Raw genomic sequence first — 24,119 nt, 5'->3', positions numbered from 1 at the left:
CTTGAGTTAATCCAATGAGGAGCCAGCATTGCTTCGTTGGTTAGGCTCTAGTCAGAAGCTAGCTTCATTGTTCGGCATGTCTTCAAATTATATGCGACTGTAAGTAGACAATCATGATCCGCTATTTTCACCGTTCTCAATTTTGAACAATTTTTCGCATTTGGCAGTCCGAAAGACAACCACACCATGTAGTTTTTTCTAATATTAATTTGGTAACATTGTTCCTCAAATCGGGAATTGTATTTTTTTTGCGATCGTTGTTGCGTCTCTGCTTCTGTGCGTGCGCACTATAAATAAAACAGAAACAAAACAAAACAAAACAGAAAACAACAAAAAGAAAAAGGCTTCGACGTGGTTCGAACTCATGCCTTTCCTGCCAAGTGAGTTTCGAAGCCACATTTTGAAAGCGAATTTCGTCCACACTGCAGAGTGGTTGACGGGGGGTTCTCTTCCCACCTTTGAAACGTTGAAAACTCGGCAAAGATATATTTGTAGTTCTTTTACTGCGTGGGATAGGTGAAAGTTTAAAAAAAGATGACCACGTCAAGAGCTATATTATAAAATTTAGTTAGATAAAAAATAAATGACTGGTAAGGAATTAGCTTGCGTGGGGGGTGCACAAAGTAAAGAGAAAAGGTAAAGTTTATGTAAGGACGAAGTGTGATCGTTAGGATTTCCCAGCCAGATCCTGATCCTAAAATACGTACTGGCATAAATGCCACCTTCCCACCTCACCACCGTCGTGCGTAAGGCACGCAGGTCAGCAAATAATAGACGAAGTTCACTCGTGGTCTCATTTAACCAACAAATAGACTTCAAATATCGAGATGTGCTGCTTATAAACGTGCATTTTCATATATAAAAAAAGAAGACCTTGGTCTTCTTGAAGGCTTCGATACTTTTTTGTGTGGTTAGATTTTAAGGTTACTGTTTCTTGGATAGTCATTGTTTCAAATGTACCTTGAACATTATTACAACAAGAGCAGTATATAAATCCTTTGTAGCGATCATCTTATGAACGCCTCTTGATTAAGATCGGAGCGTCGAGGTAAGATCACGTGTCTTCCTTGAGAACGAACGAATCGTCTTCTTTAAAACTGCAAGTATCGTTGTTCTTAAGATTTTGAAAGTTTCTCTTCTTAAAGTTTGTTCTGTACGTCGTGGTGCTATTGAAAGTTGATTGAACACTAAAACTAAATTACACTGAAACTATATCTAATCTACTTTTTGATGGATTCTTAGAAAAGGTTTCATCAATTAAAGTACAGCGTACCTTTGTTGTCAAGATTTCTTATAATTGTAAGGCGTCTCTACTAGACTTTAGAGTCTCCCTGTAAAATATACCTTCGGTAGACGCTCCCGAATTTTTTTTTTCTCTCAGAAAACTGCTGTAGTGCCGTCAGCTTTGCATGCGTCGGCAATTTGTCCACTATGTGTTTCGTCTTGACCTCCGAATTGCCTCTAAGGATTCAGCTGACGTACTTGCCAAACTGCATTATTTCTGTTTTCATACTACAATTATCAAGTTAAGGCACGGAAAAGCATCCTAATATAATATGGTTTTTTGGGAATGCGCTATTTTTGTCTGTACTGCTGTGTATAAATATATAATTAGTCTGTGACATTCAGGTGTTGGTTGCTTGAGGGTTTCACAAAACTGTAACATAGTGACGAGTAAAGTGAAATATATCTTCGATGGACGCTACAAACTTTTTTTTTCTGTAAGAAGACTGCTGTAGTGCCTTCAGCTTTGCGTGCGTCGGCGATTTGTACACTGTGTTTTGTCTTGAGCTTTGAATTTCCTCCAGGATTCAGCAAACATATTTGGCAAACTGCATTTCAGGTTTCACAAAACTGCAACATGGTGACGTGTATACTTCACTGGAAATCTCTCCGAACGTCCCCTATCTACCGACAAGAAGGGAACCTTAAAACATACATGATCCGCGGCGCGGAACTTCCCTCGCGGATGTAAAATCTTTACTCGCTTTAAACATGGAAGTAACACGGCAGTCATTAGACAATCATAATCAAAGTGTACCTTACCCGATGTGTGGAGTGGTTGATGGGAGGGGGGGGGGGAAGATTAGATACAAAATAAACGACTAGTGAAGAATTAGCTTTCGTGGACGGTGCACAAACTGAAGAGAAAGGGTTAAGTTGATATAAGGGCAAAGTGCGATCGCTAAGATTTTCCAGCCAGATCCTGATCCTAAAATACGCATTGGCGTAAATGCCGCCTTCCCACCCCTCCCCCGTCGCGCGTAAGGCACGCAGGTCAGTGAATAATGAACAAAGTTCACTTGTGGCCGTATTTAATAAAACGGTCGACTCAAAATATCGAAATGTGCTGCTTATAAACGTGCTTTTTCATATATAAAAAAAGAAGACCATCGTCTTCTTGAAGGCTTCGATGCTTTTTTTGTGTGGTTATATTTTAAGGTTACTTTACTCGACATACAAATCACTCGCTACTGTAATGTTCTTAATACTTCTTTACTAAGTTCAGCGCAGCTACACCCTTAAAAATGAACTCTTCTCTATTATATTGGGTATACTCAGTTATTCCTTCTAATCTGTCCAGACTTAAGTCCACTGTACTTCATACTACTCTATATTATCGTGCTGTGCTCTATTCTACGACTCTACCACTTCTCTTCTCTTCCCTTCTCCTCACTTCTTCTCTCTTAGCCTGTTCCAGCCTCTCAATCAGCAAAGACAAGCGAAAAAGCGAATACACGAAAAATGGCGCGCGCGATAACTTCCTGACAAGAGGGCGTAATCTGCAGACGTCTCCCTAGTAACTGCAAGCGCCGCGTTCCGCTTGCTTCAACACAGCGGTCCAACGTCTCTAGATGTGCGCAGGATGTAATTACTACGTGGGGTGCTGTCGGAAACGAGTTGCAACCGTCTCTGTTTTTGTTAAAATTAAAACGGAAAGGTGAATCAACGGAATAACAGTACTTGAATAAGCTTTGTGTTCGAAAATTATCGAGTTTTCTCTTACCCTACTTTTATTTCCTTCTACAGATTACGATGCACGTTTCAATTTTCTTTCGCTTATTTTGCGAGACAGGAGCTGTTCCTTAAGTTTTCCATCGCGCAGGAAAATGGTGCGCGGCCTGCCAGAATTGATCCCCTCGCGCACACCCAACGTTTGACCGCTGTGTTGCTTGCTTCCCGCTTTTCCCACACCCACTATTTCACGCATCTCTGCTTACTAAGAGTCTAAGGCAGGCTAATTCTCTCCACTCCCTGTCTTCAATCAGCCAACAGTAGCTGCCATACTAACATGACTGACATCAGCCACCAACACATTAGCTTTCCAGGCGGTGCAGAGTCAGGAGGTGGACAAGTTGGACAAGTTGGAGAAGTTGGACAATCTCCCAAAGACTTTGATTCTTCTTCTTTCTCGTCATCAGGAGACCTGCCTAAACAACGATACTTTTTTGTGAATTTTGGAGAGCAAGATTTTTAGTGGACAAATTACACAGGATATGAGAGGAGAGACGAGGAATGGTGGAAAGCGGAGGAGTTGGAATTAAGTGAATGGGTAAGTACACTCCTCAGAGTTCTCTCTCCAAGACGTGTTTCCACCATCATACTGAAAGGCAAAAACAAAATTTGCCATAACTTTGCCCAGAGAAAAAAATGAAATGCTTCTTTAATATAACTGAAACTTCCAGTTTATTGTGATACTGAAAATACCAACATGTGGGCAAGTGGAAAACATTCACGAATTAAAGGAATTGTAGAGGATTATAAGCACCGTATTTCTTCGAATAAGCACCCACCCCTTGGGCCATAAATTAAAGTAACCGTCCCCCCCTCCTCACTTTATTAAATAGTGCGTATTGCCACTTTATCTACACTTTTTGAGCCTCAGTTCATGACTTTCTTTTCCGTTCCAGATATTTCCGTCTTCATGCGCTTGTAGAATTCCTTTATGTGTTTTACCTGTTCTTTTGATTTTTCTGTCCTATCAGTGCGCTAACTTAATTAGCGCCCCCTCGGTAAAGTGCCCTCCTACCCATAAGCGGCCCCCCCCCCACCCTTTTAGTCGAGATTTTATGAGCGCTCGGGTGTTTGTTCGAGGAAATACTGTATTCGCTTTTCCTAAATAAAGGGGGAGGGGGTGGGGGGCGTAGCTGCACCTGTAGACCCCCGCGAATTATCATATTGCGCTCCCCATCCCACGCGGTGAAACGACAATTTTTTCCGGCTGGTTTTACAAATCTATTTAACCAATTCAAAACACGGATATTGCCTGAAAAACATAGGGCAGGTAGAGGAGATCTGACTCTGATAATTAACTAGTCACATGAAAGACAACCAAAATACAATGGAGAGCAAAATATTCATTCTCACCTTTGTCATCGACGTCTTGGTAATCATAACCGAATTCGAAAGACTTCTTGAACATCTGTTGGTGAGTGTAAACCGGAAACAACGGCACAATGACATCATCCCTGTTGTGACCAATGGGTGCATCGTAGGTAGATAGCACATTCGCATCCTTATTAAACTTCCGCAACCACTTTTCATAGATACGATCCACAAACGCGTGATGAAGAAGAAAGATCGGGTCGTTTGATGCCGAAGGTATGTTCCCCATTTCTCCTCCAAGAACTATGTGGACCCGGTTGTGCAAGTCGTGGACGTTAGGAAGGCGAAAACCAGTTTTGGTGCTGGCATAACCCGCTAAGATGTTTACAAAATTGCAGCTAGACTCTTTGCTGTAGGGTGGGAGGTCAAAGGTTTCAAAACGGAGCGCAAAGTTGACTTCTGTTTTTGTTGGAAATGTCATAGTATATCCTTGTTCCTTCACTTTCTTCTCCTTCTCATCATCTGTGTTCCGTTTCAATCCAGCTCTTGTTATGGTAGGGTTACACGGCTTTTTCAGGTCGTGGGTTTGTTCGCCAGTGCAAAGGACGTACCAGTTATCCAAGTATTTGCCCCTCACGATGCCAGTAGTTTGGTCCGTTACGCCGAGCAGCTCTTTAGAGCAAATTGTGGGGTCGCATCGAGTGGTATTCTTAGTCCAGTCCCAGAAAGGAAGGGCAAATTCTTCATCGTTTCCAATTTCTTGCAAAGATCTCTCCCATGCCAACAAGTACAACCGATGCCACGAGGGAAATCCCGGACCATTGTGTGCGAAGTCGATATCAGCTTTAGTGCTATTATCAGGTAAAATGGTGTTACTTGTAGCATAGTAATGCATCCACAAATAGAGGTCATAGTCAGTAACATTATAAAAGAAGGGCTTTGGGTCGCCACCCTCCATAACGGTTTTGTTTATCTCCTTGTAAGGAATAGACGTAATCACGAAGTCACTTACATAGTATTTGGACCTGTTGACGTATCTCATGTATCGATCTTTCTCCTCGGCTGTCAGGCTCAGAAAATTTCTTCGTATCAAATTTTTCTTCTGCGTGCAGGTACTGCCATAGTAGCCAAACGCGCATTTGCTGCAATCGTAACCTGCATAGTTTGCGTTGCATTTGCAGACTTTGTGGTAAAGAGCACGCGGCCAGTCGTGTCTCTCGTCCTCCATCTGGAACAATTGGTAATAGCTGTACTTGATTGTCCAATCACGAATGGTCAATTCCTGACACTGTCCTCTGTCTCCATCGGAACCACATCGTGCGGTGAAGCCTTTAGGGATAGGACAACATTTCTTGTCTCTCAGACTGTCCCGGTCAGTGCAGACTCTGGGAAACTGGCCTTCAACCCAGGGTAAAGTGACGACAACAAAGACAAGGTATGCGATGATGGGGTAACCCATTTTATGATCGACTCCCTGAGAGACAAAATTTAGGTCTTATTGTTATCTGTCCTCCGAGCCTAGACGTTCAACAATTATTTGAAACATAGATATCTCTGTTTAATTTTTAATAGTTCTAATAATAGTAATGACAATGATGATAAGAAATATAATAATAATGATGATGGTAACAGATATCACGAAAACTTTCAAATAGAGAGAAACTGGGTGTGTTTTTGGTGCTTGTTTTTGAAGAAAAGATGAACTCAAGAATAAAAATTGTTTTCTACAAACCTCACGAGGCCAGGAAAACAAGGTTAATTAATTTACATATTTTCTTTCGTTTATTATCTCACTAAAGCCCGAAGTTAATTGATCCATCCTGCAATGGCTGCATGTGTTTGCAATCTTTAGGGCTACAAGACCCAAAAAGTGATTTAAAACTCTGGATCACTAGTTTTTATAATCTAAAAAGGGCCGGATGTCATCAAAACCTTTGCTTCTTGAATAAATGTTTCTTTTTTATTCTTTTCATGTCACAAATGTTGAATTATGCATCTCGAAAAATTCCACCTGTACTCTTTATTATTCTGGTTCTGTTATTGTTTATGCTATAAGTTTATTCGTCGCATGAAATTCCTTACAACAACGAGCCGTAATTTAGAATTCGCTTTATCTCAAAAACTTAGCAATCATAACCAGCTTAATTTTACTGTTTGTGATTTTGAAAGTAACAACTGTTCAGATCCAAAATCTTCGGTTTAATTCCTTTCAAGTGAATCGGGATCTAGATTTCCCGAAACTTACCTTCCAGTTCTCACTACGCAATTGTTATTCACATTCCCCTAACAAACGAGGTTAAGATGATATGAATTTTCCTAATGTCATATGGGTTGTCACTGTACGCTTGAAACATATCCTGTTTCTCTGTTGTCTCTTTGATCTAGTTCTCACGCTTGTTTGGCAACGAATCCATCACCGAAAATATTTAACAAAAGGTTTAAACTTCCAAATCCATTGCTGCTCGCTTGAGAAACTGATTTTCTCCACAACGTTATTGGAAATGAGCGGCTTTTCTGGCGCAAAATATCTGCGACTCGAATTAAAAGAAAAGTTCGTCAGGTCCTCAGCTTACAAAACCACATAATTGACGGCGAGGAAACTGGATTTATTTCATAAAATGGGTCAACTTTCCAAGAAAACATTCCGTAAGTATATACAGCATGTCTTACTAGTAAATATAAATTTCGGCCCAAATTCAAACTTTATTGCAAGAGACCATTTCGCTGCTTTGTCACGAAAGCCTCCTTCGATTTTAGTCAGAGCCTCGTTCTCTCTTTAGAAGCAACTCCCGAAAATTACGCACCGAGACTCGAAAGCAATCCACGATCGGCCTACAACAAAAGCATACGCATTTCTGGTAAGGACTTTGACGAACTGAACATGGTTTGATCATCGTATGTATGAGACATGTGCATCGAGTAGAATCCGCATTCTGTTTCTCGAATAGTCATCGTTTAAAATGTACCTTGGACATTTGGCCTTTGTACACTATATTTTTCGTCTTGACCTCCGAATTGCCTCCAAGGATCCAGCAAACGTACTTGTCAAACTGCATTATTTCTGTCTTAATAACACAAATTTTAAGTCAAGGAGCGGAATAACATCCTAGCGAGCATTAGATAGAAATCACTAAATTTATTTCAGAATTAATCGACATGACAGAGCAGATGCGAAGGTACAACATCTCTAAACGGTTTGCAATCCTTGTTTGAACATGAATAATATAGCTTTATGGGAATGCGCTATTTTTGTCTGTACTGCTGTATGAATATATGATAAGTCTGTGACCAGGTGTTAGTTGCTTGAAGGTTTCACAAAACTGCAACATGATGACGATTAAACTAAAAAATATATATTAGTTAGACGCTTCAAACTTTTTTTTCTGTCAGAAGACTGCATGCTATAGTGCTTTCAGCTTTGCATGCGTCGACGATTTGTACACCATGTGTTTTGTCTTGACCTCCGAATTGTCTCCAAAATTCAGCAAACATACTTTATAAACTGCATTATTTCCGTCTTCATACAATACATCTCAAGTCGAGGTACGGAATAAAATCCTAGGGAGCATTAGATAGAAATCCCTTAATTCATTTCAGAATTAATCTACATCACACACAGTTTTACTCATTGATCGAACATAAATAATAAGCTTTCCGTGAATGCGCTATTTTTGTCTGCACTGCTGTATGAATACACAATCAGTCTGTGTCATTCAGGTGTTATTTGCTTGAAGATTTCACAAAACTGTAACACGGTGACGTGTTTAGTTCGTTAGAAATCTCTCCTAACTTCTCCTAGCTGCCGACAAGAAGAGAACTTAGCAACCTACAAAATTCGCTGCTCGGAACTTCCCTCGCCAAATTAAAGTCTTTGGGCGTTTCAAACGTGGAACTAATGGGGCATTCATAAGGAAAACAAGATCAAAGTGGACCTGATCGACGAGCTTGTTAACTGTGCACTCGTAACGCTTCAGTTTCTTAGGACTGAAACTTTTGGTATCCTTTCCTGAACACTTTTTAAACCGAATAACGCGCCAGCGCACACGGAACGCTGAAATATATCGCGTTATTTTAGTTTACCCAGTGGGGAGTTAGGAATGCTTCATCGGTCAGTTAGCTTCATTGTTCGGCATGTTTTGTTCTCAAGATTTCTTAGAATTTTAAGCGTCTTTACTAGAGTTCAGAGTCTCCCTGTAAAATATATCTTTGGTAGACGCTGCTAACTTTTTCTTCTCTCAAGAGACTTCTGCATTGCCGTTAGCTTGGTATGCGTCAATTTATACACTATATGTTTCGTCTTGACCTCCGAATTGCCTCCAAGGATTTAGCAAACGTACTTGTCAAACTGCATTATTTCTGTCTTCATACTACAAACTTCGAGTCAAGGTGTGGAATAACGTCCTAACGAGCATCAGATAGAAATCACTAAATTTATTTCAAAATCAATCGACATGACACCGCAGATGCGAAGGTACAACATCTCTACACGATTTTTGCACTTTGACCGAACATGAATCATATAGCTTTCCGAGAATGCGCTATTTTTGTCTGCACTGCTGTACGAATATATGATAAGTCTGTGACCAGGTGTTAGTTGCTTGAAGGTTTCACAAAACTGTAACATGATGACGATTAAACTAAAAAATACATACTAGTTAGACGCTGAAAACTTTTTTCTGTCAGGAGAGTGTAGTGCCTTCAGCTTTGCATGCGTCGGCGATTTGTACACCATGTATTTTGTCTTGACCTCCGAATTGCCTCTAAGATTCAGCAAGCATACTTTACAAACTGCATTATTTCTGTCTTCATACAATAAATTTCAAGTCGAGGTACGGAATAAAATCCTAGCGAGCATTATATAGAAATCACTTAATTCATGTCAGAATTAATCTATATTACACAGCAGATGGTACAAAATCTCTACACGGTTTTCACTCATTGATCGAACATAAATAATAAGGCTTTCCGTGAATGCACTATTTTTGTCTGCACTGCTGTATGATTACACAATCAGTCTGTCATTCAGGTGTTTGTTGCTTGAAGGTTTCACAAAACTGTAACACGGTGACGTGCTGAGTTCGTTGAAAATCTCTCCTAACTTCTCCTAGCTGCCGACAAGTGGAGAACTTAGCAACCTACAACCGCGGAACTTCCCTTTACCAAATTAAAATCTCTACGCGCTTTAAACGTGGAACTAACACGGCATTCATAAGGAAATCAAGATCAAAGTGTACCTGATCGACTCGATTGTTAACTGTGCACTCGTAATGCTTCAGTTTCTTAGGACTGAAACTTTTGGTATCCTTTCCTGAACACTTCTTGAACCGAATAACGCGCCAACGCCCACGGAATGCTGGAATATACCGCGTTATTTTAGGTTACCCAGTGGGGAGTTAGGAATGCTTCTTCGGTCAGCTAGCTTCATTGTTCGGCATGTTTTATTCTCAAGATTTCTAAGAATTCTAAGCTTCTTTATTAGACTTTAGAGTCTCCCTGTAAGATATATCTTCGGTAGACGCCGCTAACTTTTTCTTCCCTCAGGAGACTTCCGTAGTGCCGTCAGCTTTTCATGCGTCGGCGATTTGTAAACTATATGTTTCGTCTTTAATCCGAATTGCTACCAAGGATTCAGCAAACGTACTTGTCAAACTGCATTATTTCTGTCTTCATACTATAAATTTCAAGTCAAGGTGCGGAATAACATCCTAGCGAGCATTAGATAGAAATTGCTAAATTTATTTCGGAATTAATCGACCTGACACAGCAGATGCGAGGGTACAACCTCTCTACACGGTTTGCACTCATTGTTCGAATATGAATAATATAGCTTTCCGAGAATGCGCTATTTTTTGTCTGCACTGCTGTATGAATACACAATCAGTCTGTGTCATTTAGATGTTTGTTGCTTGAAGGTTTCACAAAACTGAAACATGGGGACGTGTTTAGTTCGTTGAAAATCTCTCCTAACTTCTCCTAGCTGCCGACAAGAAGAGAACCTAGCAACATACATATCCTCGGCGCGGAACTTCCCTCGCCGAATTAAAATCTTTGCGCATTTCAAATTTTGCACTCGAGATGTTTCAGTTTCTTAGGACTGAAAATTTTTGTATCCTATCGTGAACACTTCTTGAACCGAATAACGTGCCAACGTTCACGGAACTCTGGAATATACCGCGCGATTTTGGTTCACCCAATGAGGAGTTAGCAATGTTTCGTTGGTCAGGCTCAAGTTGGTGGCTAGCTTCATTGTTCGGCATGTTTCCAAAGTAAATGCTACTGTAAGCAGACGATCATGATGCGGTGTTTTCACCGTTCTTAATTTCCTAAAGTTTTTTTGCATTTGCCAGTCCGAAAGACAACCCCAATCCATACCATGGGTTTCTTGTTTGAAGCAATAGACTGTCTGTAGTTTTCTCAAATATTATTTTGGCAACATTGTTACCCAAATCGGAATTACATATTTTTTACGATCTTCATGCGTGTCTGCTTCTGTGCGTGCGCGCTATCGTGGAAATGAGTGGGGTGGGGTGGGTTGTTTGTTTTATGTACTCCGAGTCTAAACGTTCAACAATTAAATGAATCATAGATATCTCTGTTTAATTTTAATAGTTCTAATAATAGTAGTGGCAATAATGATAAGAATTATAATAATAATGATAATGATGGTAACAGAAATCAAGAAAACTTTCAAATAGAGAGAAACTGGGTGTGTTTTTGTGTTTGGTTTTGAAAAAAAGGTGAAACTCACAAATGTAAATTATTTTCTATAAACCTCACTAGGCCAGGAAAAAAAAGGTTAATTATTTTACACATTTTCTTTTGTGTTTTATCTCACTTAAGCCCGAAGTGAATTGATCCATCTTGCAATTACTGTTTTTTAAAAATTTTAGGGCTACAAGGACTCCCGCGAATATGGGAAGTAACCTCAAGACGATATCAATTTTCTTAATGTCATACGGTTTATCACTGAGCGCTTTGAAACATATCCTGTGTCTCTGTTGTTTCCAATAACAATGTTTTGGCAACGAATACATCACCGAAAATATTTACCAATAGGTTTAAACTTCCAAATCCATTGCTTCTCGCTTGAGAAACTGATTTTCTTCACAACTTTATTGGAAATGAGCGGCTTTTCTGGCGCAAAATATCTGCGACTTGAATTAAAAGAAAAGTTCTTCATATCAGGTCCTCAACTTACAAAACTACATAATTAACGGCCACGCAACTGGATTGATTTCATAAAATGGATCAACTTTCCCAAACAGCATTCTGCAAGCATATACAGCAAGTCTCACTAGTAAATATAATTTTCGGCCCAAAATCAAACTTTATTGCAAGAAACCGTTCCAGCTATTTTGTCACGGAAGCCTCAGTCCTTCGATTTTAGTCAGAGCCTCTTTCTCTCTCTAAAAGCAACTCGCGAAAATTACGTACCGAGACTCGAAATCAATCCGCAATCGGCCCACAACAAAAGCATACGCATTTCCTGCAAGGACTTTGAACATAGTTTGATCATCGGATGGTTATGACGTGTGCATCGAGCAGAATCCACATTCTGTTTCTTGGATAGTTATCGTTTAAAGTGCGCCTTAGACATTGTTACAACAAGAGCAGTATATAAATCCTTTGTAGCGATCATCTTATGAGCGCCTCTTGATTTAGATTGGAGCGTCGAGGTAAGACTACGTGTTTTCCTTGAGAACGAACGAATCGTCTTCTTTAAAACTGCAAGCATCGTTGTTCTTAAGATTTTGAAAGTTTCTTTTCTTAAAGTTTGTTCCTGTACGTCGTGATGCTATTGAAAGTTGATTGAACACTAAAACTAAATTACACTGAAACTACATCTAATCTACATTTTGATGGTTCTAAGAAAAGGTTTCATCAATTAAAGTACAGCGTACCTTTGTTGTCAAGATTTCTTAGAATTGTAAGGCGTCTCTGCTAGACTTTAGAGTCTCCCTGTAAAATATACCTTCGGTAGACGCTCCCGAATTTTTCTTCTCTCAGAAAACTGCTGTAGTGCCGTCAGCTTTGCATGCGTCGGCAATTTGTCCACCATGAGTTTCGTCTTGACCTCCGAATTGCCTCTAAGGATTCAGCTGACGTACTTGCCAAACTGCATTATTTCTGTTTTCATACTACAATTATCAAGTTAAGGCACGGAATAGCATCCTAATATAATATAGTTTTTTGGGAATGCGCTATTTTTGTCTGTACTGCTGTGTATAAATATATAATTAGTCTAACATTCAGGTGTTGGTTGTAACAACTGTAACATAGTGACGAGTAAAGTGAAATATATCTTCGATGGACGCTGCAAACTTTTTTTTCTGTAAGAAGACTGCTGTAGTGCCTTCAGCTTTGCGTGCGTCGGCGATTTGTACACTGTGTTTTGTCTTGAGCTTTGAATTTCCTCCAGGATTCAGCAAACATACTTGGCAAACTGCATTATTTCTGTCTTCATACTATAAATTTCAAGTCTAGATACGGAATAACATCCTAACGAGCATTAGATAAAAATCACTAAATCTATTTCAGAATTAATCGACATCACACAGCAGATGCGAAGGTATAAAGTAACTCATTCATCAAACATGATTAATATAACTTTCCGGGTATGCGCTAACTTTTTTAGGACTGCTGTATGAATATATAATCAGTTTGTATCATTCAGGTGTTCGTTGCCTGCAGGTTTCACAAAACTGCAACATGGTGACGTGTATACTTCACTGGAAATCTCTCCGAACGTCCCCTATCTACCGACAAGAAGGGAACCTTAAAACATAAATGATCCGCGGCGCGGAACTTCCCTCGCGGATGTAAAATCTTTACTCGCTTTAAACATGGAAGTAACACGGCAGTCATTAGACAATCATAATCAAAGGGTACCTTACCCAATGTGTGGAGTGGTTGATGGGAGGGGGGGGGGGAAGATTAGATACAAAATAAACGACTAGTGAAGAATTAGCTTGCGTGGACGGTGCACAAACTGAAGAGAAAGGGTTAAGTTGATATAAGGGCAAAGTGCGATCGCTAAGATTTTCCAGCCAGATCCTGATCCTAAAATACGCATTGGCGTAAATGCCGCCTTCCCACCCCTCCCCCGTCGCGCGTAAGGCACGCAGGTCAGTGAATAATGAACAAAGTTCACTTGTGGCCGTATTTAATAAAACGGTCGACTCAAAATATCGAAATGTGCTGCTTATAAACGTGCTTTTTCATATATAAAAAAAGAAGACCATCGTCTTCTTGAAGGCTTCGATGCTTTTTTTGTGTGGTTATATTTTAAGGTTACTTTACTCGACATACAAATCACTCGCTACTGTAATGTTCTTAATACTTCTTTACTAAGTTCAGCGCAGCTACACCCTTAAAAATGAACTCTTCTCTATTATATTGGGTATACTCAGTTATTCCTTCTAATCTGTCCAGACTTAAGTCCACTGTACTTCATACTACTGTACATTATCGTGCTGTGCTCTATTCTACGACTGTACCACTTCTACTCTTCTCTTCCTTCCCCCTCACTTCTTCTCTCTTAGCCTGTTCCAGCCTCTCAATCAGCAAAGACGAGCGAAAAAGCGAATACACGAAAAATGGCGCGCGCGATAACTTCCTGACAAGAGGGCGTAATCTGCAGACGTCTCCCTAGTAACTGCAAGCGCCGCGTTCCGCTTGCTTCAACACAGCGGTCCAACGTCTCTAGATGTGCGCAGGATGTAATTACTACGTGGGGTGCTGTCGGAAACGAGTTGCAACCGTCTCTGTTTTTGTTAAAATTAAAACGGAAAGGTGAATCAACGGAATAACAGTACTTGAATAAGCTTTGTGTTCGAAAATTATCGAGTTTTCTCTTACCCTACTTTTATTTCCTTCTACAGATTACGATACACGTTTCAATTTTTATTTTGCGAGACAGGAGCTGTTCCTTAAGTTTTCCATCGCGCGGGAAAATGGCGCGCGGCCTGCCAGAATTGATCCCCTCGCGCACACCCGACGTTTGACCGCTGTGTTGCTTGCTTCCCGCTTTTCCCACACCCACTATTTCACGCATCTCTGCTTACTAAGAGTCTAAGGCAGGCTAATTCTCTCCACTCCCTGTCTTCAATCAGCCAACAGTAGCTGCCATACTAACATGACTGACATCAGCCACCAACACATTAGCTTTCCAGGCGGTGCAGAGTCAGGAGGTGGACAAGTTGGACAAGTTGGAGAAGTTGGACAATCTCCCAAAGACTTTGATTCTTCTTCTTTCTCGTCATCAGGAGACCTGCCTAAACAACGATACTTTTTTGTGAATTTTGGAGAGCAAGATTTTTAGTGGACAAATTACACAGGATATGAGAGGAGAGACGAGGAATGGTGGAAAGCGGAGGAGTTGGAATTAAGTGAATGGGTAAGTACACTCCTCAGAGTTCTCTCTCCAAGACGTGTTTCCACCATCGTACTGAAAGGCAAAAACAAAATTTGCCATAACTTTGCCCAGAGAAAAAAATGAAATGCTTCTTTAATATAACCGAAACTTCCAGTTTATTGTGATACTGAAAATACCAACATGTGGGCAAGTGGAAAACATTCACGAATTAAAGGAATTGTAGAGGATTATAAGCACCGTATTTCCTCGAATAAGCACTCACCCCTTGGGCCATAAATTAAAGTAACCGTCCCCCCCTCCTCACTTTATTAAAAAGTGCGTATTGCCACTTTATCTACACTTTTTGAGCCTCAGTTCATGACTTTCTTTTCCGTTCCAGATATTTCCGTCTTCATGCGCTTGTAGAATTCCTTTATGTGTTTTACCTGTTCTTTTGATTTTTCTGTCCTATCAGTGCGCTAACTTAATTAGCACCTACTCGGTACCAATATACGCCCCCGCCCCACCCCACCCTTTTAGTCGAGATTTTATGAGCGCCCGGGCGTTTGTTCGAGGAAATACAGTATTCACTTTTCCCAAATAACGGGGGAAAAGGGAAGGAGGGGGGGAGGCGTACCTGCACCTCCTGCACCTGTAGACCCCATCTACAGATGCATGTGGACCCCATCTCACGCGGTGAAACGACAATTTTGCCGGCTGGTTTTACGAATGTACTTAACCAATTCAAAACACGGACATTGTCTAAAAAAGATTGGGCAGGCAGTGGAGTTCTGACTCTTATAATTAACTAGTTAAATGAAAGTCAACCAAAATATAATGGAGGCAAAAAATTAATTCTCACCTTTGTCATCGACGTCTTGGTAATCATAACCGAACTCGAAAGACTTCTTGAACATCTGTTGGTGAGTGTACACCGGAAACAACGGAACAATGACGTCATCTTTGTTGTGACCAATGGGTGCATTGTAAGCAGATAGCACATCCGCATCCTTATTAAACTTCCGCAACCATTTTTCATAGATAAGATCCACAAACGTGTGTTGAAGAAGAAAGATCGGGTCGTTTGTTGCAGCAGGTACTTCAAACATTTCTCCTCCAACATTTATGTGGACCCGGTTGTGCAAGCCGTGGATGTTAGGAAGGCGAAAACCAGATTCGCTGCTAGCATAACCCTCTAGGATGTTTTCAAAATTGCAGCTAGACTCTTTGTTGAAGGGTGGGAGGTCAAAGGTTTCAAAACGGAGCGCGAAGTTGACATCTGTTTTTGTTGGAAATGTCATAGTAAATCCTTGTTCCTTTCTCTTCTCCTTCTCATCATCTGTGTCCCGTTTCAATCCAGCTCTTGTTATGTTAGGGTAACACGGCTTTGTTAAATCGCTGGTTTGTTTGTTGGTGCAAAGCACGTACCAGTCATCCAAGTATTTGCCCCTTACGATGCCAGTACTTTGGTTCGTTACACCAAGCAGCTCTTCAGAGCAAATTGCGGGGTCGCATTGAGTGGGATTCCCAGTCCAGTCCCAGAAAGGAAGGGCAAATTCTTCATCGTTTCCAATTTCCTGCAAGTTTCTCTCCCATGTCAACAAGTACAACCGATGCCATGAGGGAAATCCCTGACCATCGTGTGCGAAGTCGATATCAGATTCCTTTTTACCATCAGGTGAAATGGTGTCACGTGCAGCATAGTAATGCATCCACGTATAGAGGTCATAGTTAGTAACATTATAAAAGAAGTCCTTTGGGTCGTCACCCTCCATAACAGTTTTGTTTATCTCCTCGTAAGAAGTAGACGTAACCACGAAGTCACTTACATAGTGCTTGGACATGCTGACGTACCTCATGAATCGATCTTTCTCCTCGGCTGTCAGGCTCAGAAAATTTCTTCGTATCAAATTTTTTTTCTGCGTGCAGTTCTTGCCGTAGTAACCAAAGGCGCATTTGCTGCAATCGTAACCTGCATAGTTTGCGTTGCATTTGCAGACTTTGTGGTAAAGACCACGGGGCCAGTCGTGTCTTTCGTCATTCATCTGGAACGGTTGGAAATGGCTGTACTTGATTGTCCAGTCACGAATGGTCAATTGCTGGCACTTTCCTCTGTCTCCATCGGAACCGCATTGTGTGGTGAAACCTTTAGGGGTAGGACAACATTTCTTGTCTCTCAGGCTGTCCCGGTCAGTACAGACTCTGGGAAACTGGCCTTCAACCCAGGGTAAAGTGACAACAACAAAGACAAGGTATGCGATGATGGGGTAACCCATTTTATGATCGACTCCCTGAAAGATAAAATTTAGGTCTTGTTGTTATCTGTCCTTCGACTCTACACGTTCAACAAAATTCGTGAAACAACGATATATATGTCTAATTTTTAATAGTTCTAATAATAGTAATGATAATAATGATAAGAATTATAATAATGATGATGATGATAATAGAAATCACGAAAACCCTCAAATAGAGAGAAACCGGCTGTGTTTTTGGTGCTTGTTTTTGAAGAACAGATGAAACTCACAAATGAAAATTGTTATCTATAAACCTCACTTAGCCAGGAAAAAAAGATTGATTATTTTACATATTTCCTTTCGTATTTTATCTCACTAAAGCCCAAAGTTAATTGGTTCATCTTGCAATGACTGTGTTTCCAATTTTTAGGGCTACAAGACCCTAAAAATGATTTAAAACTCTGGATCGCTAGTTTTAGAATCTAAAAAGGGATGTCATCTATAACCTGCTTCCTGAATAAATGTTTCTTTTTTATTCTTTTCATGTCACAAACGGTTGGATTATTCATCTTGGAAGATTTGACCTGTACTCTCGATTATTCTGGTTCTTTTATTATTTATGCTGTAAGGTTACTCCTCGCATGAAATCCGCGTAACAATGAGCCGTAATTTCGCTTTATCTCACGAAGTTAACAATCATAACCAGCTTAATTTTCCTGTTTGTGACTTTGAAGGCAACAACTGTTCAGATGCAAAATCTCTGGTTTAGTTCCTTTCAAGTGAATCGGGATCACGATATCCCGAAACTTATCTTCCAGTTCACACTACACAATTATTATTCATATTCTGGGAATTGTTCATGCAGCATATGTAAACTACCTAACAAACGAGGTTAAGACGATATGAATTTTCTTAATGTCATACGGGTTATCACTGTACGCTTGAGACAAATCGTGTTTCTCTGTTGTCTCTCTCACCCAGTTCTTACGCTTGTTTGGCAACAAATCCATCACCGAAAATATTTACCAAAAGGTTTAAACTTCCAAATCCATCGCTGCTCGCTTGAGAAACTGATTTTCTCCACAACGTTATTAAAAATGAACAGCTTTTCTGGCGCAAAATATCTGCGACTCGAATTAATGGAAAATTTCATCATACCAGGTCCACAGCTTACAAAACCATACAATTGGCGGCGATGCAACTGGATTTATTTCATAAAATGGGTCAACTTTCCTAGAAAGCATTCCGTAAGTATATACTGCATGTCTTGCTAGTAAATATAAATTTCGGCCCAAATTTAAACTTTATTGCATAAGACCAATTCGCTGCTTTGTCATGAAAGCCTCCTCCGATTTTAGTCAGAGCCTCTTTCTCTATTTAGAAGCAACTCCCGAAAATTACGTACCGAGACTCGAAAGCAATCCGAGATCGGCCTACAACAAAAGCATGTGCATTTCTGGTAAGGACTTTGACGAACTGAACTTAGTTTGATCATCAGATGTTTGAGACATGTGCATCGAGTACAATCCGCACTCTGTTTATTGAATAGACATCGTTTAAAATGTACCTCGGAAATTTGGTGGTTTTTACACTATATTTTTCGTCTTGACTTCCCAATTAACTCCAAGGATTCAGCAAACGTACTTGTCAAACTTCAAATTACCACCAAGATTCAGCTAGCATACTTTACAAACTGCATTACTTCTACCTTGATACTATAAATTTCAAGTCGAGGTACGGAATAAAATCCTATCGAGCATTAGATAGAAATACCTAAACTCATTTCAGAATTAAGTTTTATTACACAGCTGATGCGAAGGTACAAAATCTCTACACGGTTTTTTTTACTCGTTGATCGAACATAAATAATAAGGCTTTCCGTGAATGCACTCTTTTTGTCTGCACTGCTGTATGATTACACAATCAGTCTGTGTCATTCAGGTGTTAGTTGCTTGAAAGTTTCACAAAACTGCAACATGGTGACGTGTTTAGTTCGTTGAAAATCTCTCCTAACTTCTCCTAGCTACCGACAAGAAGAGAACCTAGCAACATACAAAATCCGCGGCGTGGAACTTCCCTCGCCAAATTAAAATCTTCGTGTGTTTCAAACGTGGAACTAACACGGCATTCATAAGGAAAACAAGATCAAAGTGTACCTGATCGACTAGATTGTTAACTGTGCACTCGTAATGCTTTAGTTTCTTAGGACTGAAACTTTTGGTGTCCTTTCCTTAACACTTCTTGAACCGAATAACGCGCAAACGCCCATGGAACGCTGGAATATATCGCGTTATTTTAGTTTACCCAGTGGGGAGTTAGGAATGCTTCAGCGGTCAGCTAGCTTCATTGTTCGGCATGTTTTGATCTCAATATTTGTTAGAATTCTAAGCGTCTTTACTAGACTTTAGAGTCTCCCTGTAAAATATATCGGCGGTGGACGCTCCTAACTTTTTCTTCTCTCAGAAGACTGCTGCATTGCCGTCAGCTTTGCATGCGTCGGCAATTTGTACATTTTATGTTTCTTCTTGACCTTCGAAATGCCTCCAAGGATTCAGCAAACAAACTTGTCAAACTGCATTATTTCTGTCTTCATACTACAAATTTTAAGTCAAAGCGCGGAGTAACATCCCAGCAAGCATCAGATAGAAATCACTAAATTTATTCTAGAATGAATCGACATGACACAGCAGATGCGAAGGTACAACATCTCTACACGGTTTCATTCATTGTTCGAACATGAATAATGTAGCTTTCCGGGAATGCGCTATTTTTGTCTGCACTGCTGTATGAATATATAATTAGTCTGTGACATTCAGGTGTTTGTTGCTTGAAGGTTTCACAAAACTGTAACACGATGACGAGTTAAGTGAAATATATCTTCGGTAGATGCTGCAAACTTCACTCAGAAGACTTCTGCAGTGCCTTCAGCTTTGCATGCGTCGGCGATTTGTATACCATGTGTTTTCTCTTGACCTTCGAATTACCTCCAGGCCTCAACAAACATACTTGTCAAACTGCATAATTTCTGTCTTCAAACTATAAATTTCAACTCAAGGTAAAGAATAACTGCCTAGCGAGCATTAGATAGAAATACCTAAATTCATTTCAGAATTGATCGATATCACACAGCAGATGCGAAGGTACAAAGTCTCTACACGGTTTTTACTCGTTGATCGAAAATAATAAATAATAAGGCTTTCCGTGAACTTCCCACGTCAAATTAAAATCTTCGTGTGTTTCAAACGTGGAACTAACACGGCATTCATAAGGAAAACAAGATCAAAGTGTACCTGATCGACTAGATTGTTAACTGTGCACTCGTAATGCTTTAATTACTTAGGACTGAAACTTTTGGTATTCTTTCCTTAACACTTCTTGAACCGAATAACGCGCCAACGCCCACGGAACGCTGGAATATATCGCGTTATTTCAGGTTACCCAGTGGGGAGTTAGGAATGCTTCATCGGTCAGCTAGCTTCATTGTTCGGCATGTTTTGTTCTCAAGAAATTTTAAGATTCTAAGCGTCTTTACTAGACTTTGGAGTCTCCATGTAAAATATATCTTCGGTAGACGCTGCTAACTTTTTCTTCTCTCAGGAGACTTCCGTAGTGCCGTCAGCTTTGCATGCGTCTGCGATTTGTACACTATTGTTTCGTCTTTAATCCGAATTGCCACTAAGGATTTGGTAAAGGTACTCGTCAAACTGCATTATTTCTGTCTTCATTCTACAAATTTCAAGTAAAGGTGCGGAATAACATCCCAGCGAGCATCAGATAGAAATCACTAAATTTATTTCACAATCAATCGACATGACACAGCAGATGCGAAGGCACATCTCTACACGGTTGCACTCATTGTTCAAACATGAATAATGTACCTTTCCGGGAATGCGCTATTTTTGTCCGCACTGCTGTATGAATATATAATTAGTCTGAGACTAGGTATTAGTTGCTTGAAGGTTTCACAAAACTGTAACATGGTGTTGAGTAAAGTGAAATATATCTTCGGTAGACGCTGCAAACTTTTTTTCTGTCAGAACACTACTGTAGTGCCTTCAGCTTTGCATGCGTCGGCGATTTGTACATTGTGTTTTGTTTTGAGCTCCAAATTGCCTACAGGATTCAGTGAACATACTTTACGGCAAACTGCATTACTTCTTTCTTCATACTACAAATTTCAAGTCAGGGTGCGGAATAACATCCTAGCGAGCATTAGATAGAAATCACTAAATTCATTTCAGAATTAATCGACATCACGCAGCAGATGTGAAGGTACAAAATCTCTACACGGTTTACACTCGTTGATCGAACATAAATAGTAAGGCTTTCCGGGAATGCGCTATTTTTATCATGCACGCGTATTTCTGGTAAGGACTTTGACGAACTGAACATAGTTTGATCATCGGATGTTTGAGACATGTGGATCGAGTACAATCCGCATTCTGTTTTTGGATAATCATCGTTTAAAATGTACCTTGAACATTATTACAACAAGAGCAGTATATAAATTCTTTGTAGCGATCATCTTATGATCGCCTCTTGATTAAGATTGGAGCGTCGAGGTAAGACTACGTGTCTTCCTTGAGAACGAGTTTAATTAATGCATACCTTCGTCTTCTTTAAAACTGCAAGCTTCGTTGTTCTCAAGATTTGAAAGTTTCTCCTCTTAAAGTTTGTTCCTGTTCGTTGCGGTGCGATTGACAAGTCGATTGAACAGTAAAACTAAATTACAGTAAAACTCTATCTCTCATCTATTTTGATGGATTCTTAGAAAAGGTTTCCTCAAAATGAGAGTGCAGCGTACCTTTGCACTCAAGATTTCTTAAAACTCTAAGCGTCTTTACTAGACTTAAGACTCTCCTTGTAAAATATACCTTCGGTAGACGCTGCCGAATTTTTCGTCTCTCAGAAGACTGCTGTAGTACCGTCAACTTTGCATGCGTCGGCGATTTGTACACAATGTGTTTTGTCTAGACCTCTGAATCGCTTCCAAGAATTCAGCAAACATACTTAATGAACTACATTATTTCAATCTACAAATTTCAAGTCAAGGCACGAAATAACATCCTAGCGAGCTTTAGATAGAGATCACTAAATTTATTTCAGAATTAATCGACATCACACTGCAGATACGAAGGTACAAAGTCTCTACACGGTTTGCACTCATTGATCGAACACAAATAATAAAGCTTTCCGTGAGTGTGCTCTTTTTGTCTGCACTGCTGTATGAATACACAATCAGTCTGTGTCATTCAGGTGTTAGTTGCTTGAAGGTTTCACAAAACTGTAACATGGTGACGTGTTTAGTTTGTTGAAAATCTCTCCTAACTTCTCTCCTAGCTACCGACAAGAAGATAACCTAGCAACATACAAAATCCGCGATGCGGAACTTCCCTCGCCAAATTAAAATCTTTGCACTTTTCAAACGTGGAACTAATACGGCATTCATAAGGAAAACAAGAACAAAGTGTACCTGATCGACTAGCTTGTTAACTGTGCACTCGTAATCCTTCAGTTTCTTAGGATTGAAACTTTTGGTATCCTTTTCTGAACACGAACATGAATAATATGAATAATTTGAACATGAATAATATAGCTTTATGGGAATGCGCTCTTTTTGTCTGTACTGCTGTATGAATATATGATAAGTCTGTGACCAGGTGTTAGTTGCTTGAAGGTTTCACAAAACTGTAACATGGTGACGAGTAAAGTGAAATATATCTTCGTTAGACGCTGCAAACTTTTTTTCTGTCAGAAGACTGCTGTAGTGCCTTCAGCTTTGCACGCGTCGGCGATTTGTACACTTTGTTTTGTTTTGAGCCACGAATTGTCTCCAGGATTCAGCAAACACACTTAACAAACTGCATTATTTCTGTCTTCATACTATAAATTTCAAGACAAGGTACGGAATAACATCCTAGCGAGCATTAGATAGAAATCGCTAAATTCATTTCAGAATTAATCTACATCACACAGCAGATGCGAAGGTACAAAGTCTGTACACGGTTTTCACTTGTTGATCGAACATAAGTAATAAAGCTTTAAGGGAATGCGCTCTTTTTGTCTGCTTTTCTGTAGGAATACGCAATCAGTCTGTGTCATTCAGGTGTTAGTTGCTTGAAGGTTTCACAAAACTGTAACATGGTGACGTGTTTAGTTCGTTGAAAATCTCTCCTAACTTCTCCTAGCTACCGATAAGAAGGGAACCTAGCAACATACATATTTGCGGCGCGGAACGTCCCTCGCCGAGTTAAAATCTTTGCGCACTTCAAACGTGGAAGTAGCACAGCATTCATAAGGAAAACAAGATCAAAGTGTACCTGAAGGACTAGCTTGTTAACTGAGCACTCGTAATGCTTCAGTTTCTTGGGACTGAAACTTTTGGTATCCTATCGTGAACACTTCTGGAACCGAATAACGCGCCAACGCTCACGGAACGCTGGAATATACCGCATGATTTTGGTTTACCCAATGAGGAGTTGGTCATGTTTCGTTGGTCAGGCTCAAGTTGGTGGCTAGCATCATTGTTCGGCGTGTTTCCAAAGTAGATGCGACTGTTATCAGACGTTCATGATGCGGTGTTTTCACTGTTCTTAATTTCTTACAATTTTTGTCCGAAAGACAACCCCAGTCCATACCATGGGTTTCTTGTTTGAAGCAATAGACTGTCTGTAGTTTTCTCAAGTATTATTTTGGCAACATTGTCGCTCAAATCAGAAATTACATATTTTTTACGATCGTCATGCGTGTCTGTGCGTGCGCGCTATGGTGGAAATGAGTGTGGAAGGGTGGGAAGATGACGATATCTCGTTTTAAGCGCGAATTTTTAAAGCAAATTACAAGGTATTGTGCAATTGTGGCTAATGCGGCACAGTGTAACGTTCTTACCTATATCGTTCTGTCCACAACCAAAAAGGTAACGTATTTTCTTTCCCCAAAAAGGGGCGCAGTTTGGTAAATATTTAACTCAACAATCATACTGCTTATAAGGCACACATATGTCTAATTTTGCTTCGTTGTCAAGAACTTGGGGTCTGAGCGCAATGTGAGAAATTACATGAGTAATACAGCAATGATTACTGCCACATTCGACCCAGGTCAACAGAACCTTTTTTTTTTGTTATTTAGATTATTCATATGTACAAGGACACAAATGTTATTTTGCAAATGTTTTTTAGACGCAAGTTCTGATGTCTCCTTGA

At 40.0% G+C, this 24,119-nt stretch overlaps 2 protein-coding genes across 5 annotated transcripts; both read right to left on the bottom strand.

Annotated features, from left to right (window-relative positions):
* Positions 1 to 2,298: 2,298 nt before the first annotated feature.
* LOC136282252 (tyrosinase-like) lies at positions 2,299 to 9,623 on the bottom strand. Its single transcript, XM_066169606.1, has 3 exons — positions 9,561 to 9,623; positions 4,369 to 5,800; positions 2,299 to 3,431 (listed from the first exon to the last, which is right to left on the bottom strand). Exons 2-3 carry the CDS (start codon positions 5,783 to 5,785, stop codon positions 3,262 to 3,264), a joined length of 1,587 nt encoding a protein of 528 aa, XP_066025703.1. The 5' UTR covers positions 5,786 to 5,800; positions 9,561 to 9,623; the 3' UTR covers positions 2,299 to 3,261.
* Positions 9,624 to 13,472: 3,849 nt separating this feature from the next.
* Positions 13,473 to 22,468, bottom strand: LOC131783955 (tyrosinase). Of its 4 annotated transcripts, none has more exons than XM_066169608.1 (3): positions 22,391 to 22,468; positions 15,543 to 16,971; positions 13,473 to 14,600 (listed from the first exon to the last, which is right to left on the bottom strand). In XM_066169608.1, exons 2-3 carry the CDS (start codon positions 16,954 to 16,956, stop codon positions 14,431 to 14,433), a joined length of 1,584 nt encoding a protein of 527 aa, XP_066025705.1. In that variant the 5' UTR covers positions 16,957 to 16,971; positions 22,391 to 22,468; the 3' UTR covers positions 13,473 to 14,430. The 4 variants fall into 4 exon arrangements, with proteins under 4 accessions (XP_066025705.1, XP_066025707.1, XP_066025706.1 ...); XM_066169610.1 differs by lacking the exon at positions 22,391 to 22,468 and adding an exon at positions 21,792 to 21,849; XM_066169609.1 differs by lacking the exon at positions 22,391 to 22,468 and adding an exon at positions 21,526 to 21,715.
* Between the last annotated feature and the right edge of the window lie 1,651 nt (positions 22,469 to 24,119).

This window comes from Pocillopora verrucosa, chromosome 7 (assembly GCF_036669915.1).
Source record: "Pocillopora verrucosa isolate sample1 chromosome 7, ASM3666991v2, whole genome shotgun sequence".
Lineage (NCBI taxonomy): Eukaryota > Metazoa > Cnidaria > Anthozoa > Scleractinia > Pocilloporidae > Pocillopora > Pocillopora verrucosa.
This window is presented reverse-complemented; position numbering and strand designations above follow the sequence as displayed.

Coding starts and splice junctions, on each gene's coding strand:
- LOC136282252 (XM_066169606.1), bottom strand. CDS start 5,785: ATGGGTTACCCCATCATCGCATACCTTGTCTTTGTTGTCGTCACTTTA. Junction 3,432..4,368: donor CCAAGACGTCGATGACAAAG/GTGAGAATGAAT, acceptor ATCGTTGTTTAG/GCAGGTCTCCTGATGACGAG.
- LOC131783955 (XM_066169608.1), bottom strand. CDS start 16,956: ATGGGTTACCCCATCATCGCATACCTTGTCTTTGTTGTTGTCACTTTA. Junction 14,601..15,542: donor CCAAGACGTCGATGACAAAG/GTGAGAATTAAT, acceptor ATCGTTGTTTAG/GCAGGTCTCCTGATGACGAG.